Source organism: Lepidothrix coronata, unplaced genomic scaffold (assembly GCF_001604755.1).
Source record: "Lepidothrix coronata isolate B3197 unplaced genomic scaffold, Lepidothrix_coronata-1.0 Scaffold68, whole genome shotgun sequence".
In the NCBI taxonomy this organism is placed as follows: Eukaryota; Metazoa; Chordata; class Aves; order Passeriformes; family Pipridae; genus Lepidothrix; species Lepidothrix coronata.
Window position 1 is genome coordinate 3929001 of NW_016690248.1, and position 18082 is coordinate 3947082.

The window sequence follows — 18082 nt, forward strand, 5'->3', positions numbered from 1 at the left end:
CATTTTGCAGGTCTTGTGCGTCTCACAAGGGTGAATCCTTTGTTCCATAGCATGAAGTATAGATACAAAGACCTGATGAAGCAATCTAGGTGAAAATATGGGTACTACTGCAGTCAGTATTACTTATCTTGTCACTAAACCTTAACAAAAGCCCTCCTGTGCCTTGAGCAGTGTAGGCAAACTGAGAAATATGCTGACAAGAGCAACATTTTCAGGAGTTTGCCTCTTCTCTAAACTCGTATTTCCTGGGAATGCTAAAATGTATGCTAAGAACCATGCCCAATAGTTAAAAAAGACAAAAATGTCCACTTTCACTTATGTTAAGCCAAGATACCATAACCCATTTCCCTAAATGGATGTTGCCGCAGAAATCCATTATGGATTGATTTATTTCAACATATATCTGGAAATTATAAGAACTGCAATGAGATACCTGCTACAAAATATTTCTGCTGAGCAAGGAAGATTTCTTTCAGCTCAGCACTTCATTTTTGAGAGACTAAGTTCTCTCAAAGAGAGATCCGTGGCCCCATGATGGCCCACCTGTATTGCTACCAGAGAGATCTCTGGCCTTTCTCCATTAGAGCAGAATGGCTTATGTTCTGCCTTCCCAGAACCTGGAATATACTGAATGATAGCTGAGAGGGGAGGTTCTTGATTTTGAGCATCTCACCTTGCCTGTGCCATTAGGAGAGAGTGAACTTTTTCCTGGAAATAAATGTAGATTCTGGGATTTACTGCTGGACAAAACTGGAGAGATTATGGATCCCATAGTTTTCAGGCAATGTGTATGACTCCTGCCAGTTGGCCGAGGTTTCTCAGTCCGTAGCCACACAGTCCCTCGCTGATTCCCCAGCTCTGCCCAGCACACTGACCTGGACGGTGGCAGAGCGGATCGAGCCGCAGCTCCGGCTCACACGGCGGCTGTAGCGGCGGCCTTGAGCCCCCGCCTGGCCCTCGGCTCGCTGCCGCTCTGCCGCCGCAACACCTCGTGCTTTGGCCGGACCGGGGACCAGACATGAATTTTAAAAAACCCGAAGGAAAGCGAGAGCGCTGGAAAGCAGCGCTGCTCCCATACCGGCGGGACTCCTCTGTCCTGCAGACCACATCCCTCTGCTCATCTCGCATCCCTTCGTCTCCCCGTATCCTTTCGCCTTGCTGCCATCCCCCTCTCCTCCCAAATCCCTCTGCACATCTTCCCACATCCTTCTCGTCTCCCGCATCCCCCTGCATATCCTCCCGCAGCCCTCTGTCCACGGACGCTCGCAGCTCCGAGCTTCTGCTCGGTATGTCCCCACGCCGGCCCCCCGCACCGCCAGCAGCAGCAGCGGCGCCGGCCCGGCCCGGCGGCAGCTCCCTGCCCCGCGGTGCCATCGCGGGGAGGGCGGCCGGAGCCGTGATGTCAGACCTGCCGTCGGGGCAGCACTGCCGAGGCCATGACGTCACCCTGTGCCGTCCCCGCGCGGGACGGGCGCCAGGAGCCGCCGCTCCCGCCCGGAGCCGCCCCCGGCGCAGCGCAGCGCAGGGCGGGTCCCGGCGCAGAGCCGCTGCCGGGAGCGCTGGGCCCGGGCAGCCGCCGCGCCTGCAGTTCTCGGCGGGGCGATGCGGATGGCGGTCGGTGCGGCAGCGGGCGAGGGGGCAGCGCAGAGCCCCGGCCCCGCCGCCGTGTCGCTGGGCTTGAGCGTAGCCGTGGTCTCCAGCTTGGTGAACGGCTCCACCTTCGTCCTGCAGAAGAAGGGGATCGTGCGGGCCCGCGGGAGAGGTAGGGGCCCGGCGACGCGGTGGCGGCGGGCGGGAGCGACCCTTCCCGGGCTTTCCAGGCTCCCCTCGGCACCCCCGGTAACCCCCCGGTGCGCGGGGCACGGCCCCCGGCCCCGTGCGGGACGGGTTCTCCCTCCCCGGGGCAGCCCGGCCGCTCCCTCCCCTCGCCCCCGCGCAGCCCTTCCCGCGCTGCGGCGGCGGCCGGACCGGAGGGGAAGGGGGAGGATGCGGGAGGGCTGCCGCGGGACACGGGCACCCCCGGGCCCTGACACAGCCTCTTCCGAGGGGGTGGCGGTGTCGCCTGGAGCGGGGGACACCTTTCTGGTGGCTGGACCGAGGGAGCCGGCCTCAGTTTGTCAGCCTGAGCGTGTTTGACATCAGAGGTCCATGACTGGATCGCGGCGCCGGGGAGGTGATAAATGACCGGAGAGACGGCAGGTGCGGATCAGTCAGGATGTATTACGGGTGGAGAGCAATGAGAGTGGGTGAAGGTGGGCACCAGCAACAGTTTTCTGATGTATGGTCAGCTCGCTGGTCTTATGTCTCGCTGTAACACAACACTGAGGACTTGTGTATTGTATGCACGCGCGTGCATACATAGGTTCCTCTTTTTCATGTACTTGTGGGATTTTCCAACCAGTTTCTGTGGCTTTGCTACTTTCTTGCCATGAACAGCATCCGCACATCTTGTCACTTGTTTATTCTAGCCCTTCCAAGTTGCATCGTTGCATCAGTCATAGTGGTTTTCTCTTGTTGAGAAGAAAGATGCACCAGTAACATGAAATAATTTATTTCTTTTATTTTTCATATTGAAATCCCATGCCTCATTATTGTTGTCTGAGGTGAACGTATTCAGGAACTGACTGTGCTGTCTAGACAGTCTGGCCAAAACAAAACTATATATTCAGAGTGTGAAGATCTTCTGTATTTTATTTTGAAATTGGAGCTCCCCAAAGCATGCAGCTGAACAGCACTTGCTAGTTGCATCATCATGCTTTGAATGTAGGAGAATGCAATGTATTTGTTCTTAGTATCATGCTTTTATGTAAGGGGAAAGTTATAAACACAGGTTGCATGAGCCCTTTGGATTCTATTACTGTAGTCAATAGCCATTTGTTTTTGTAGGTGATGGTGTCTATGTATGAGCAGGTGTCCATAGGTTCTGGGAACTCTTTCTTATGAAAAATCTTTTTTAGTGACCAGGAGAGGCAAGGTATTTTCTTTGTATGCATCTGTGTACGTAAATATATATATATTTGTACTTGAGATGGTTCATATTAGAGCAGCAGTTTATTTCCCGTGCCTGCTGCATTTAGCATGTTAATAGTGGATGCAGTGGAGTAAAGCAGGGTTTGGAACTATGTCACTACCAGCTGCCAGCGTGATCTAAAAAGTTTGTTTTGCGTTTTCTGCAATGACCTTACAGTTAAAGGCCTCAGACAAACTTTGATTTTGCAAGTATAGTCTCCCTTTCTCTCCAAGATGGCTGTAATACATTTTTGTTGTCCACAGAGAGATCACGTTTGCATCATAAATACAAATTATTTCTTTTTTTGTGAAGGAAACAGTGAGAAGATACAAGAGAAAGGAATAACTTTTCATCCCAAGGCAGCTGGAGAAAGTTTCCATTTTGCAGTATAGTCGGGTCTAATTACTCCTGAAGAGCTTTCAGTGGAGCACTGAGTTAAGTGTGATGGGCATGTGCCTACTTTCTCAGCGCTAGCAGCTGTAAAACATCCTGTTTTGAAGATAGTAGTGATGTTTATTTGTGTATCTTGCTGAGCAGTTCGTACTACTTTCTATTGCTGTGCTCAGTGTGGAGGCATACAGGAAAATACTTCAGGTTTCTCTCTATTTAATGTTATGAAGCAGTGGGGTTCTGCCTTGAATCTAGCAGTTGGAGCTGTGTGTCCGAGATCGTCCATGTCAGATGATGTCTTTTTTCCATTGGCTTCAGCAGGTGTTATATAATTAACAAGGAGGCACCTCAAGTCTTTTCTGCCCTCTCTATTCAATCAATAATATAGTATCAATTCAATTAGTAATACTTGCCTGGTTAGAAACAGCAGTAAGTGACAAATATTTTTCAAAGTTACCTTGCTTGAGTCAATATTTTCTATAATTTCTGCCTCCAACAGTGTTTTTATTTTATATGCAATAACAAAAGCCTAAAAACTTATTACACCCACTCAAAAGCTGGCCATTTCCATTAGTCATTTTTCATCTCATTTCAATTATATAGTTTGATTTCCAGAGTTATAGATTACTGTGTTTTTCTTTCATTTGGGATTTCAGGGTAGGTACAATATTGTCTACTGCTCCAGTGGCTTTTGAGAGAGCACCTTCCCAAATAAATGCAGAGCTGTATTGCTAGAAAAAGGAGCAAAACGTAGAAGCATAACGTGATGTGAAGGTTGTGCTTGGAGGAGGCCATGCTTTAGTGTAGAAAGCCTTGATATTCTACTGAAGCAGAACTTATAAAATGTGGTACACAGGCTCCACATGTGCATATCCCAAGGCCTATAATCTGACAGTGAAAAATAATCATCCTTAAACTTGGGACGTACTAAGGGACAATCCAGAGTTTTTACTCCTCTCCCTGAAACAGAGCAGGATATCAGGAATGCAGAGGCTTCAGTCATAAAACTTCCCAGTACTTAAATGCAGGAGGATTGGTCCACACTACAATCCTGCCAACCTGTGCACCAAAACAATTTCTCTGCTACAAGTTTTCTGAAACAATTTCACTGAAGTTATATTAGCAAACTAATTGATCCAAATCATGTTCTGTTTCCATAGGTTTTCCATTCTCCTAGTAGAGGTTTTAATCTGTATGTTTAAATGTCACCCTCAGAAGCATTTCGTGACATTTTGGATGCTTTTCTACACAATACTATGTTAGCATCAGATAGGTACTTCAAACTGGAAATCAAAACTTCTGACTAATACATTGTCTTAAGAAGGTCTCACTTCAACACATAAGCCAAATCCGAGAACCTTCTCTCTTTTTTTCCCCCCTCACGCTCAGTTGCCTTGAAGAATTGGGTTAAGATGAAGGTCCTTAATAACTATATTTTCCTGTACTTCCTCTTCCAGGTACTTCATACTTAACAGATATAGTATGGTGGTCTGGCACTATTGCAAGTAAGTATCTGAGAAGGTTTGAATTTTTTTTTTCTTAAGAGGACTTGGGCTTAGGTGGTGATACAAGACATCAGGAAATCTGGGTTTTCATACTGAATCTCATACTCACTTGTCGTGAAATTTCCATCACCAGAAATATCCCACCATTAGTAATCTCCCACTCTGGCTACCATGCCTGCTGGTGTTTGAGAAAGCAACACGAGTCACACATCTTTCACACTTCCAAACCACTGGGTACTCGCAGCCCTTGGCAGCCACACACTGCTCTGACTCTGGGTTCCTGCATGGTTTTGTCCCTGGATTGTGGTGGCCTGCTCAGTTTTTAATAAAAGTCAAAGATGAATTAAAAATTGTCGCTCTGCACAAAAGGGCTCATTGAGAACATGTTATTTTTTAGATCAGAAAGCACTTAACCAGCCTCAATTAAAAAAAAAAAATCCTTTTTGAGTTCTAGTTTAACAGATAGAGTTTCAGTTTTGCTTTTAATCTGCAAGATTAATATGAAGCCTTGTGTGGTGCTGATATGAGATCAGTGTAATTTTACCCTTAATTTCTTTTTAAACTCTGCTCACACCAAGTTCATTCTCTGTAGTGAATGTAGAGCATGGGGAGCAGCTGGCTTTCTCCTCTTGCAGGTCAGCCCTAGTTCTACCCACAAGCTTAAAATTATACCCACTTTTAGACTCTAATCCAGCATTTTGTGAATTATTTGGAAATGTTCTGATGCTGTTTCTGAGAAGTATGAGTCCAGTTGTGCCTCTGGTTTTGTGGCAGCAAGGTAAGTCTCTTTTGTTTTTGTTGTCTTAAAGCTATGCAAAAGGAACAAAAACTGATAGATCCCTTTGAAGGACGAAGTTCACAAGTGTAAAAGCCAACAGAGCTTCAGAAGGAAGTCTTCAGCTAATTTAACTTGAGTTTAAGTAGTTCTTTGTCAGCTTCCTCCTCTGCCAAGATCACTACTGCCTAAGTAGAAATAAATCTATGTATCAGTCTCATTGTTTATCACTCATGAGGCTCCCATCTGCAATCTCTGAGCAGAAGGAGTTAAAATAAGAGAGATTTTATTACAGGACTTATCCTGGTGAATCGGAGAAAACAATTTCATGCTTAAAAGAGCTGACTGAATTGAATGAAGGCAAAACAGCTGAAGGGAATGGTATCAGTTGGCTTTTTTCCCAGCAGCTAGATACAGGTATTTCAAAACAAAGCCTTAGTAGCTTTACAGAGGAACCAAGAAGAAATGTTATCGATATTATGGACTCAGAATGGCAACAGAGTCACAAACAGCAGTAGCAAGGGCCAGGTAGGCACCTATGGGATGCAGAGAAGGGTGATATTTGGGGAATTAGCAATATCCCCAGTTATCTTGATGAAATTATAGCAGCTGATATAATTTTGTCAAGCAGAGAATTTGGAGTTTGGATGACTAACAAAACCCACATAAACTCTGTCAAGTTGTTTTCATGGTGTTTGTTCAGACAGTGAACAAGCATTTCTGTGTTGGCATGCTGACTCAGCATAACGCTGCCTAACTGTTTTGGGGCCCTGGGATCCACTGGATTACTGAGGACTTCAAAGGAAGGGCTGCAGATTCTGCTAAGGGACTTTTTCTTTCACTGTAGTCAAAAGAGTGATTGCAGCATGTGTACAGGTATTTCAATGAGCATTAAATTAATTAATTGGCTAATTAATTACAGTGCAGGTTTTGATAGCAGCATAGAGGCAGCTGGTTCTTATAGTGGATATGTCTGTGTTAGTATTTTATTGCAGATGGGGAATACACTTGTGAAGCGAATCTCCTGTTTGTCACCATGGATTGGCCTTTATTTCACATTTCATAGCAGAATTGGAGCTCCTGAACTGGATGTTAAAATGAAACTGCTGGAAGATGCACTCTAGGAACATGCTTAATGCATACAAGCTGCAAATAGATTTCCAGTTCATGGGAGCAGGCAGAAGTTAGCCTGAAATAAAGGCCCTGACATGCCTAGAGCAGATACCTTTTTCTGTACTCCCAGTCTGCTCCTGGTCTCCTTGCTAATGTAGACAGGTCAGTGTGCATCGAGTTTTATGTTGCAATAACTTTGGGGATACTGGTACTTCTTTACCAAGGTTAAACCTTGTTGTGCCTTCAAGAACTGAAGTCATGTTTTGACTTACAGCATTGATGTGTCTGGAGAGGAATTTTTGTCCAGAGAGAACTGGATAGGTTGGCAGCAAAGGTCCTCATCATCAGGTAGATGGTAACAATGAGATTCTTTTTTTATTTGGTCTTAATTAGTCCTGGTCTGTTATTCATGGTGGTAAGGGACTGTTAATATTACCCATGGTGATACGGAAAACCTCCAGTAAGTTCAGTTGCCTTACGATATATTTGGTTTGACTGAAACTTCGGAGACCTAATTTGTGGATTGTTGTTGATGCCGTCTGTTAGGAGTTCTTCCAACAGAAAGTTAAGACACCTGACCTCCAAAAAAGCAACCTTTTGTCAGAGTTATTTGGAAATGTCTGTAATCTGCAGAAACACAGCATGCCAACTGTGCTCCATCCCCCATCCAAGATCTGCCCCAGTGCCTTCAGATGCCTTGAAGATAATGCCAGAAGTTGCCACATATATCTGAAAACTAAGCCTGAGGCTGATAGCAGAGTTACTCTGTTCCCAGGGGCAGGGAGACCACCACTGTCTCTTCTGCTTTAGAAATGCTGCTCATCAACTTCTCTGGCTCACTCCTGCATGTAGAGAAAACCTCAGTGAATTTAATTAGTGTAATTTTGCCACACTCTGCAGTTTTGCAAGTTTGTTTGTCTCCTTCATGTTTCCTGTAGGTTACACAGGTCTTCAGCCCTACTGATAATGTGAGCTAAATTGGTAAATTAATTAATGTTTGCACAGTGCTTTGCAGGTGTAAAAACCAGAATGATGGTAATAATATTTGATAGTTGAAGGCAATGCCAGCCTGAGCATAAAGACATCTTGGATTCTTGAAATGTTTTTAAATGCTGATAATGGCTTTTAAGAGCAGCTGGAAATTTGAGCTGTATGTAATTTGTGCTCAGTCTCAAGCTTCTTTCCAGTTACCACAGACCCTGTAACTATGCAAGTACATTGATCTATTATAAACTTGCCAGCACTTGCAAAACCACCCAGCTTTTATTTTTTAACTGAAAGCTTGAACACATGAACTGTTATCACAGCTGTGATATGCAATAGTGTGGTACATCTTGGAATTTACTTGAATTGGAGGAAAGACAAATAAGGTTTGAGGCTGTTTCTATGACTTGTCAGGGATCTCTTTACAGTGGTCAGGAATGACTTTTGATGCTATACAGTGTTATTTGATGTAGTGTATTGAGGAGTCCTTATGCTTGTGCTTAGGATTTCTTCAGAAGATTCCTCAGTACTGTCCTTTTTTTCTCCCAAAAAAGTAGCACTGCTGTCAGGAACTATAATCAAGTGCATTTTTTTATGTACATGCACGTTCTAAAGATGAAAACATGGGTCATATGTACTTTTAGCCTTCCTTATATAAATATTTAAGTTTAATACTGAGATATTTGAATGTCATCTATGAGTGCTTCTAATTTATAGTCTTGTCTTATGTTCAACTAAGAGAAGTTACAAAAGAGATTATTTACTCTGCCCACTTGGATACCCTTGTGTGGCAAATATAAATCCTATATTAAGAAATAATAAAGAAATATTAAAAAACCCCAGCCATTTTGTTTAAGTGCAAAATTAAAAGAGCTAAGCAAATCTGCAACATCTGTTTTCCAGTTAGCTCAGTCTTTCCCGAACAATATTGGGTAAGTTTTGATTACTTCTTTTTACAAAGGGGTTTAAAGGCTTATTTCTGGTTCTGTTCTCAGTGGCTCTGGGTCAAATAGGGAATTTCTTGGCCTACACTGCAGTCCCAACTGTGCTAGTGACGCCCTTGGGAGCTCTTGGCGTTCCATTTGGGTAAGAGTTTGCTTTTCTTGTTCTTATCTGGATGTTGTTACTACTTAATAAAATGTCAGATGGACTCAGTGCTCACTAGAGGACCATGGCTGTTAATGATGTGTTATAATGTCACTTATTCCTGTTTTCCCTGGCAAAGCTGGGGCTAGGGGAAGACAGTGGTGAAGAAGGGTTTTCCTGAGTATCTTTTGCTTTAGCTATCACTATGATTCAGAACAGATAAACATTTTTTTTCTCCCTTCACTGTGGTTATTCTGGACTCTTCTGCCTATTCTCTTATTCACAGTTCCCTTACTAAGTAGATCTTTCCTTTTGTCTCACAGTCTTTCTCTGCCCTGCTATGCACAGCCCACATGTATTTATTAATGCTGATTTTCGTTTCGTTAGATTTAGCCCCTGTCCTGAAGCAAGGGAGTTCTTTGCATATGCATGCCCTCAGCTTCTTAAACGTTGTGTTTGTGGGCGGCACAGAAAAGGCAGTGAGTTTAAGGACTTTAATACGCAACTAAATGTTTTGTGAATAAGTAAACTACAGTCGTGGAACTAATGCAGTGAAAAAGCACAACTCTTTAAAAACAAAGCTGTACATTGCCTCAAGATTTTTCTGCTGACTGCACTGGCCATCTGCTTCAGAGTGTAGATGGCTTTGCATCAGCTTCATGACTGACTTTAGTTTTATACACTATGAAGCACACTGATGGTGCTCTACTTACCACCTATTATTTTATCCTAGGCCACATAATTTTGTGTACTTTGGTCAGCTACTTCTCTGAGCTGAGCCCTGTGATCTTTGTAACCAAAGGTCACTTTTATCTCCTGACTGCTTAGCACCTATAAAATGGGGCTTTGTCATAGCTCACCAATTTAGAAATGGGTAGATAACTGCCTTTAGGGGCCAGATGTCTGATTTGGGGGGTTGGGTTTTTGGGGATTCTTTTTTGATGGGGTGATGTGGTGTTGTTTTTTGAGGTGTTGTGGTTAGGAGTTTTGTTGGAGTTTGAGTTTTGTTTTGTTGTGTTGGTTTTTTTCCTGAGATGAGATGTCAAGGATTGAGTAAAACTGCGAATGGATGAATCTTTCCTAAGATAAGTCAGAAATACCTTCTGAGGATTCACCAACATTTGGTTGAAGATCCACTGACATTTGATAATAATCCTTTAAGAAGGAAATTCATGTGGCACAATACTGTTAGAACATTATTAACAGGATGTAGTCAAACTTTTATTTTTCTTCCTCTTTGTGAAAGGTCCATCTTAGCTTCTTACTTACTGAAAGAGAAACTGAACATTCTTGGCAAGCTGGGATGTTTGCTGAGCTGCGCCGGGTCTGTTGTTCTCATCATCCATTCCCCAAAGTCCGAGAGTGTAACGACTCAGGCTGAGCTTGAAGAGAAGCTTACAAATCCAGGTACTGTGGTTTCTTATTAACTCATAACAATTTTGTGACGTTGAGCAAGAGTATGCAGGAGGAAGAGGCTTAACACTTCTATCAGGTAGGAAAATTGACTTTTGAAGAAAACATGATGTGACAGAGAGAAACCAGTACGGGTTTTGTATAGGAAAACTATGCCTTAGTGTACGTAGAACTTGTCATATTTATTGAGATATGTGTGCAGAAAGGAAAATGTGGATACTTTTGAAAACACTGTCCTGCACAGCAAGCTCAGAACAATGAGACAATAAAGCAAAAAATAGGCTGTTGTATAGAAATAGGCCGTTGAGACATATGTTGAAGTGCCTTTTCTTTCTCACTAGCTGCTGGAGGACACATACTGGTGCTAATATGTTCCAGGCCCAGTTTTATTTTTCTTGCTTAAGAGCTAAATGGACAACTATTGTTTTTCCTTTATTTGTTTTAAGTGAAAGTCAACCCTAATAACACCAGCTATTCAAAAAATCTGCAAACAAAGAAAAGAAAACAAATACCCTGGTCTAAATTTACAGTTTAAGTCTGAACAAAATGAATTGGCAATATATTTCTTTAAAACTGTAAAGCATGAGATGTTTTTCACTGATCTAATCTGTGTACTGATGCTATAATGTTAGTGATATGGCTTCACGTTTCTTCCAACTGTCCCTACTCCACTTGCTCACCTTAATGGGATCTAACTTTATGTTTAAGCTCTTTGCTGGATCCACACACCATGCCCTATTGAACTGGTTATGAAGGAGGTGTTGTCCCTGCTGTCTGTCATAGGAAGAGACTTTAAGGAGTATAGTCCTGATGGAAGAGAGAATAAAATAAAAATAGCAATCCAAAACCCATTTCAAATGTGCAACAGTGTCATTTACTACATGATGATTTGTTTTACCCAAAGAACATGACATCATCAGTTGCAGATGCCAACAACATCTCTAGAAGCTCAGTGGTTTGGATCTATATTGAATAGCAAATCTTAAGCATGATGTATACTGAAGTTCACTGGTATGACATGATTTGCCTGCAAAAATTTTTAGAAGACCAAGAGTTCTCACCTTGCTATTATCTTGTTTCCTTTTTGTTTTCCAGTTTTCGTGGGTTATCTCTGCATAGTGCTGCTAATGCTTCTCCTGCTTATCTTCTGGATAGCTCCAGCTCATGGACCTACTAATATCATGGTTTACATCAGTATTTGCTCTCTGTTGGGCAGTTTCACTGTTCCTAGTACAAAAGGCATTGGGCTGGCTGCTCAAGATATCTTTCACAATAATCCGTCGAGTCAAAGGGCTCTGTACCTCTGTCTGGTACTTCTGGCAGTATTAGGATGTAGCATTATCATTCAGTTCAGATACATCAATAAGGCACTGGAATGTTTTGACTCCTCTGTGTTTGGTGCCATCTACTACGTTGTGTTTACCACCCTAGTCTTGCTGGCTTCTGCCATCCTTTTCAGGGAATGGAGTAATGTAGGAGTGGTAGATTTTTTGGGAATGGCTTGCGGATTCACCACAGTATCTATTGGAATTGTTCTTATACAAGTCTTCAAGGAATTCAATTTCAATATTGGAGATCTAAATAAACCTAACATGAAAACAGATTAAAATATTTTTTGAGGGGAAACTGGATGGCTCAGGGAAGGATGCAGAGTCTTTAATTTCTAGGTCACTGATTCAAATAGGATTCAGGCAGGTAACTACCCTCTGATGATTTGGTGGCCTATATGAAATGAATTGGAAGCCTCCATCCAGTTTCAAAGGAACAGTTGTCCATGTACCCCAGTCGACACAATAAATGAACTTAATTGCAACCACTGATTGAGTCAGCATAGAGACCGATGTCTTTCTTTACTGTAAAAGGTAGTCCCTCAGAAAAGGTCTGTGGATGTTCTGACAGACCTGCATGTGAAAGCTTGTGTTGTGACTTCTGAGGTACCGTTTCTGTGGGCAGAGAACATCAGTTTCTAACTCACTCAATCTGATACCTTCCATCATGAGTGATGTGCACCTTTAAAATAAGGGGGAATAAAAGTGGAACAATTTCTTAATTTCAGTATAGCAATGTGTTCACCGTCAAGGCTCTGAATTCTGAGATAAATGTTGTTTGAACCATGAACTGCAGATTTGTCCTTTTTAATGACTGTCTTGGCAACTTTGTCTGCCATGTGGCGAAGACACTGGGGAGTTTTAAATTGAATTCTTTATACAGAGCAGTGGACCCTTAAATTTCTTTCACTAATTACTTATCAGCTGATGGTTGTGTCCAGGTATGCATTTTTCTTTGTAACTTATGTGCATTAAGACATACTGCATTCATCTGAGAGTTTTTAATTGGGAGCAGACAAAAAGCCTGTGAAGGATATGGAAATGATGCACAGACTCATTGCCTACATGGTGGCTTATTTGTAAGCAGCTCAGAACTGTTTCAGTGCCTTTGCAATCCAAAAATACTGCATAATTGTGAATGTATTTGTTTCAGCTGGCCTATACTGGTTTAATAATTCAATTTCACTGTCTACAATATTGGACTATATTCAGATTCTAAACACATAAAGCATCTAGAAGGACCCATGTATTTTTGGAAGAATTGACAAACCTGAACTGAAATCCCCAGATGCCTTGACAGCTTCTGAAAAACTCATAGGCCTAATGAGAAGAGGTAATCTACAGGAGTGTTGAAAACAGTCCAGCATACCTTTATTTTAGTTCAGTGACTAAATGCAGGAGACCATTTTGTGAAGCAGCTAATAAATAGAGACCACAAAAAAATTTAAGAGAGAGAAGAGCATGAGATTGCTCCTAGCTCAAAAAAGATGGTCTGATTTCTCTTGTAATGTGGGCAAATGAAGTTAAAGACTGAAAAAGCTTAGGCATTCAAAGAGCTGAGTTTTAGATAACTGACAGGGACACACATTCAGCTCCAGTAATTTATAGACCTGTGTGAATGGTTCGGCCATAATATTTTGACAAGTAGTACAGATAGCTTAAGCTATGATGGGGATGACTCTGAACAGTTCAGTTTAAACCATTTAGAGGGTATTGATATGTCAAAGAAAGAAACAGTTAATGTTCATGTTCTACTTATATTTGGTAGCTAACATCATGAGTCAAAAACTTGAAAGCTTGCAAAGCAGTGAATGTTTGTTTCCATGTAAGTACAAAACTAGAAGAGTACCATGGAACTCAACACCTCTAGATCAGGACATCTTCTGAGAAAAACAAGAAAACCCAACGTGGTTACAAGACAGTATTTGAGAAAGTTCATGACACTTTATCCAGAAATCGTGAATGTAGCTTTGTGGCTGCCTGACAAGAACATGGACTGTGATTAGCAGGGTGTAATACTGTCTGCTCTCGTGATCGTTTTTGTTGACCTGAACTAATGTTTTCTTAAAACTCAGCCTCCACTTTAGTTTAAAATGAATGCTATAAGCCCTACTAATGGCAGCAATAATCGTGAAAGTGAATCCTAAAGATTTAGTATTCTGAAGGGACTGTTCTGAGGGAGTAAGAGTCCTACTGTGTTATTTTCAAGCTTGTTTTATAACTCCAAATTGCAGGGGAGTGACTCTGAGTTGGCAAAAATGTATGTCGTTATAGGCCAGCGCAGTAACTGGGTATCTTAATGAAATAGAGTAGCACTAGCAGAGAAAAGACCATCTACATGGATTTTCAAATATTGTGCAACAACTTGAAGCAGTCAAGTTGTCTTCTCAAAATTCAAATTCAGAGTTCCTGAGTTGCATGTTGGTTTTGTATTAGCCTTTAATCTCTGAAGACTTTGGTTAAAAATCTTTAGGTCAGAATTGAAATTATTGTGGTCTCATTCCTCCTTTGGCCATCTTTGTTTGTCTTGGTTTGTTTTAAAATTAATTATTTATAAAGTGCCTGTCCTATTATGTTAGGTGCATATGCAAATTATTAGTTAATACTAGATTTAAAATAACTTGACTGCCCTGTCTAAACTTTGCCACTTTCTGCTCCACACAAAGTTTACTTGATAAGTGCTCACTATGCAGAGGAAGAATAAAGTAGCAGCTGTGTTCTGTGGTTCTCTGACTATCCTTACAACTGATAAATGTCTGCATAGTTCTCTTCTCCCCAGATGCTCCTCATCTGTGATGATCTTTCTAGAAATGTCTAGTTACCCTTGATGTTTAAAATAGAGATGTCAAAAGCCAGCACATAAGGTGAAAGAAATTCTTGTGGCCTTGCACATCACTTGTATCTGCAGCCTTTTACATCTTGAATGCTAAGTAATGGAAACCTTTATTTTTGCTATTTTGTTCAGTGTGTAGCAGTTTTCCTTTGAGTTCTGCTGTACCTGGATCTGATTCAGTTCTAACTTTAGAAATGTATTAGCATTTCCTGTTGTCACTGTTGATAAGGTTCTCCCCCACTCCATCCCACACCCTCCTCTTTCTAGGTGTCCTACCTTTTTTAGTCCCATTGCTTTTCTGATTTAAAAGAAGGCAATGTTGAAGTTGAATTTTAGCTGTTCACTCTTTTTGTTTTTATTTCACCCTTTTAATAAGTAAGCACTTTGAATAAGACAGATATCTGAGTTTCATCATCTCAGGGAGCAAATGTGCACAGTTGTCTCCTGAGCTTTGGTGTCCCTTATGGGTCTGCCCTTTTCCCGTTCTCTTGTGTTATGTCTGTTGATAGCTGGGAGCCAGATGGCTTCAGTTCTGATTCCAAAGTAGAAGTGGGAGAGGCTATGCATACAAAAAGTGGACTTGTTGCAGCAGTGGAATGCATTTGAATTCAATTCAAATCCATGTGAAAGGCGCTTCACTCTGTATGTCTGACTTCTGTTATATTTGTCAAACATATTTACTTGGTACTCACTTGAGGATAGCTCTTTGATCATTATCCCTTCAGTGTATGGAGGATTTGCATATGTCAGTCACAATCTTTATTAGGTGTCAAACACAAAAATCCCTCAAATGTCCAATAGGAGAATAGAAACCTTTTTGATACAACCAAAAAAAAAAATTTGTTACACCTTAAGTACTTATGTAAAAAAGAAAAATGTCTAAACAAGTTATCTGCTGTACTGACTTTCCAGGACTCTGTATGTGTAAATAGAGCCTATTTATTAGTGAGCTGCAACTAACATAAGAACCTGTCATATCACAGTTTGACAAGTGAAGCTTCCTATTAATAATACTGATTTATATTGGAACATATGTATTTTTCTGAAGTAATTAGCACTGAAAAATGGAAACACTGGATTAATTTTTTGAATCACTAGAAAGTGAGGTTTACCTTTCCTCTTTATTTAAAAAATAGAGGGTTTGTATTTGAAGAAGTTTAGGGTTAATAAATAGGGGGTGCTTTAAATGGGCAGTTGTTTGCATGTTATACCCCTCTCACATTCTTGTTTCACAAATATAAAACATCAAGGATTCTACAGATCTTCCTTCATTGTCTTGAGATGGTGTAACTGCTGAAGTTTTACTGTTAAATCAAGCATTATCAAATGTTTATCTATTACCTGTTATCTTTGTAATAATTTTTGGTGCTAATATGGCTTAAAGAATGCAGAATTTTGGTCTGTGTTAGGCACCAATGTGGTCAACAGTTATTATTACTAGTGCCCAAGTGTTTCAGACAGCAGTGTTGAAATGTTATGGATTAAGAAATCTTTTTTTAAAAGCTGAAAATAATTTTGGGTTTTTTTATTATTTGTTCTTGTGTTGGGTCCTCCCATGTCCCCCCCCCCTCCTGATAAAGTTGCTCTGCAGAGTGGAAAATATTACGCAAAGTGGTATTTTTAAGTTAAATCCTTTTTCAACTGTGGAACTTTCTCTTCTTTTTTTTTCCCCCCTACTTTTTTTTTTTCCGGAATGTAAAAAATAGTTCTATTGGGATATGGGGAAAAGGTGGATGGCAACAAACATACAGTGTCAGGTTTGGTTGCTTCAATGCTCTTGCAATATAGTTACTACAGATTACATAAAAATGGTTTATTTTATTAGCTTCCGAATAATGTATATATAGATTTGTTAACAGCTTACAAGTCAAGCTTACTCTCTTTGCTTTTTAAAAAATAGTTATAGGCATGTTGTATTTGCCTTGTGTAAATTATTAAAGGCTATTTATTAAGTTTTCTGATAACTAATCTATTTATTAACCTGTATTGTTTTAAAATAAATGATTTATTTCTAGCTCAATGTTTTGTTTTGTGATTCCTCTTTATCCCAGGGGGAGAAAAAAAATGAAGTTTCCCACACACTTAGCTGCTTTACAGCCTAATCCCAATTCATAAGCCTAAACTATTTTCATTTACCTTTCATAAAACAGCCGTTTTGCATTTACACAGAACAGCAGGTTCTTGTCTGGGTACAGATCAGTTGCCACACGAAGGGCTCAATTGTCCTATACTGGAGTCTACCAGCAGGCTATAGTCTTAATGTCTTCCTTAGACTGAAGTTTGCTCACAGTTAGAATGAACACTTCTCTGGAGAAATGTTTGCTGAGGCCTGAGTCACTTTAAACTGTGTCTTTAGGGTTAACATGTGCTCTGTTCCTGCATTGCTGTACACTGGCTACTTGCTAGTGCTTTTATTTCAAGATCTACTGCTTCACAGTTGGATGTGCATGGAGTGGCAACAGCTGTAAGGAAGTCACCAGTCTTGATTTATTGTCTCTCACAAGAACTTCCTGTGGAATCACTTGGAAAATTACAGTGACTGCCCATCTAATCCTTCATCTGAAATTCCTAGCTCCTTGTATCAGGTATTGGCAAATACATGGCTTACAATCTGTGTGTGTGTGTGTGTGTGTGTGTTAAGTTTTAGGTGGTTGGGTTTTTTTTTAATGGTGGGATTTATGATTAAGAATTGTTTCAGTCTGTGATTCAGGCATTTGTGGTTTAGGGGATGCATTAGTATTACTGCTGGTCAAAATTTAAAGTTATTTTTAAACAAATTATCTCCTCCAATATTAAACATATGCAGTGGAAAAGACTGGCATAGATTCTTTACTGTAATTTTATTTTTAGAGGTGCTGATGATATTAATGCAACATACAAAGACAGTCCAAAAAACTAGAGAGGCTTTTTCTTCTGCATGCAGCATATCTTGATTTTTAAGTAGGTAGCATAGAGGAGTGTGTATTTTAAGAACATGTTTTATCAGGAGAATTCAACTTCTTATTTTCCTCTTGTTCATCTCTGGAGTTAGGCCTCTAAGGCAGTAGCATTGTGGTAAAGGCAAATATGCCATTTACACCACTGGTATTGTTGAAAGTCTGGGACATAATCCTGAGCATACTTATCTCACCAACACAGTTCATATAGGAAGAGTGTTAGAGACCAAAATCTGATAGTGCCAAAAGAAAAAACAGTTCCATTGATTTTTTTGTGATATTTGTTCTAAGAGTTTAAGTCTTAAGCCAAGTCCCTGAAGTTATTTGTATGTGACAGTGCACCTGTTGTATGAGTAGACTCGCAGACATGACTTCATTGTTCTGCTCAGCTGTCTTCGTGAATGCAACATGATGTGGACATCAGAGACCCTGTTAGAGCTTCCTGACTGCCTAATCAGTTTTCTGTCAGGTACTGACCTGACTAGATTCACCATCCTGGTGGGATGCTTTAAAACTCTGCCAGCTGGCTCCATTCTGCCCAGGGACCATGTATCAGAAAGCAGCTGGGTGTGGATGGCACACAGTGCCGTTCATCGCAACCCCTTTGCTGTGTCTACACCGTCAGAAATCACTGCACAAGAGTCAGTCTGTACACAACACAAACTAGACTATCTGCTAACTTGGTCATGCTCCCCAAGGTTGTATGGGT

At 41.2% G+C, this 18082-nt stretch overlaps 1 protein-coding gene across 1 annotated transcript; it reads left to right on the forward strand.

Annotated features, from left to right (window-relative positions):
• The first annotated feature begins 1544 nt into the window (after positions 1-1544).
• Positions 1545-16457, forward strand: NIPA1 (non imprinted in Prader-Willi/Angelman syndrome 1). The gene is made up of 5 exons (XM_017818469.1): positions 1545-1762; positions 4858-4905; positions 8773-8863; positions 10110-10270; positions 11372-16457. Exons 1-5 carry the CDS (start codon positions 1603-1605, stop codon positions 11881-11883), a joined length of 972 nt encoding a protein of 323 aa, XP_017673958.1. The 5' UTR covers positions 1545-1602; the 3' UTR covers positions 11884-16457.
• Positions 16458-18082: the final 1625 nt, after the last annotated feature.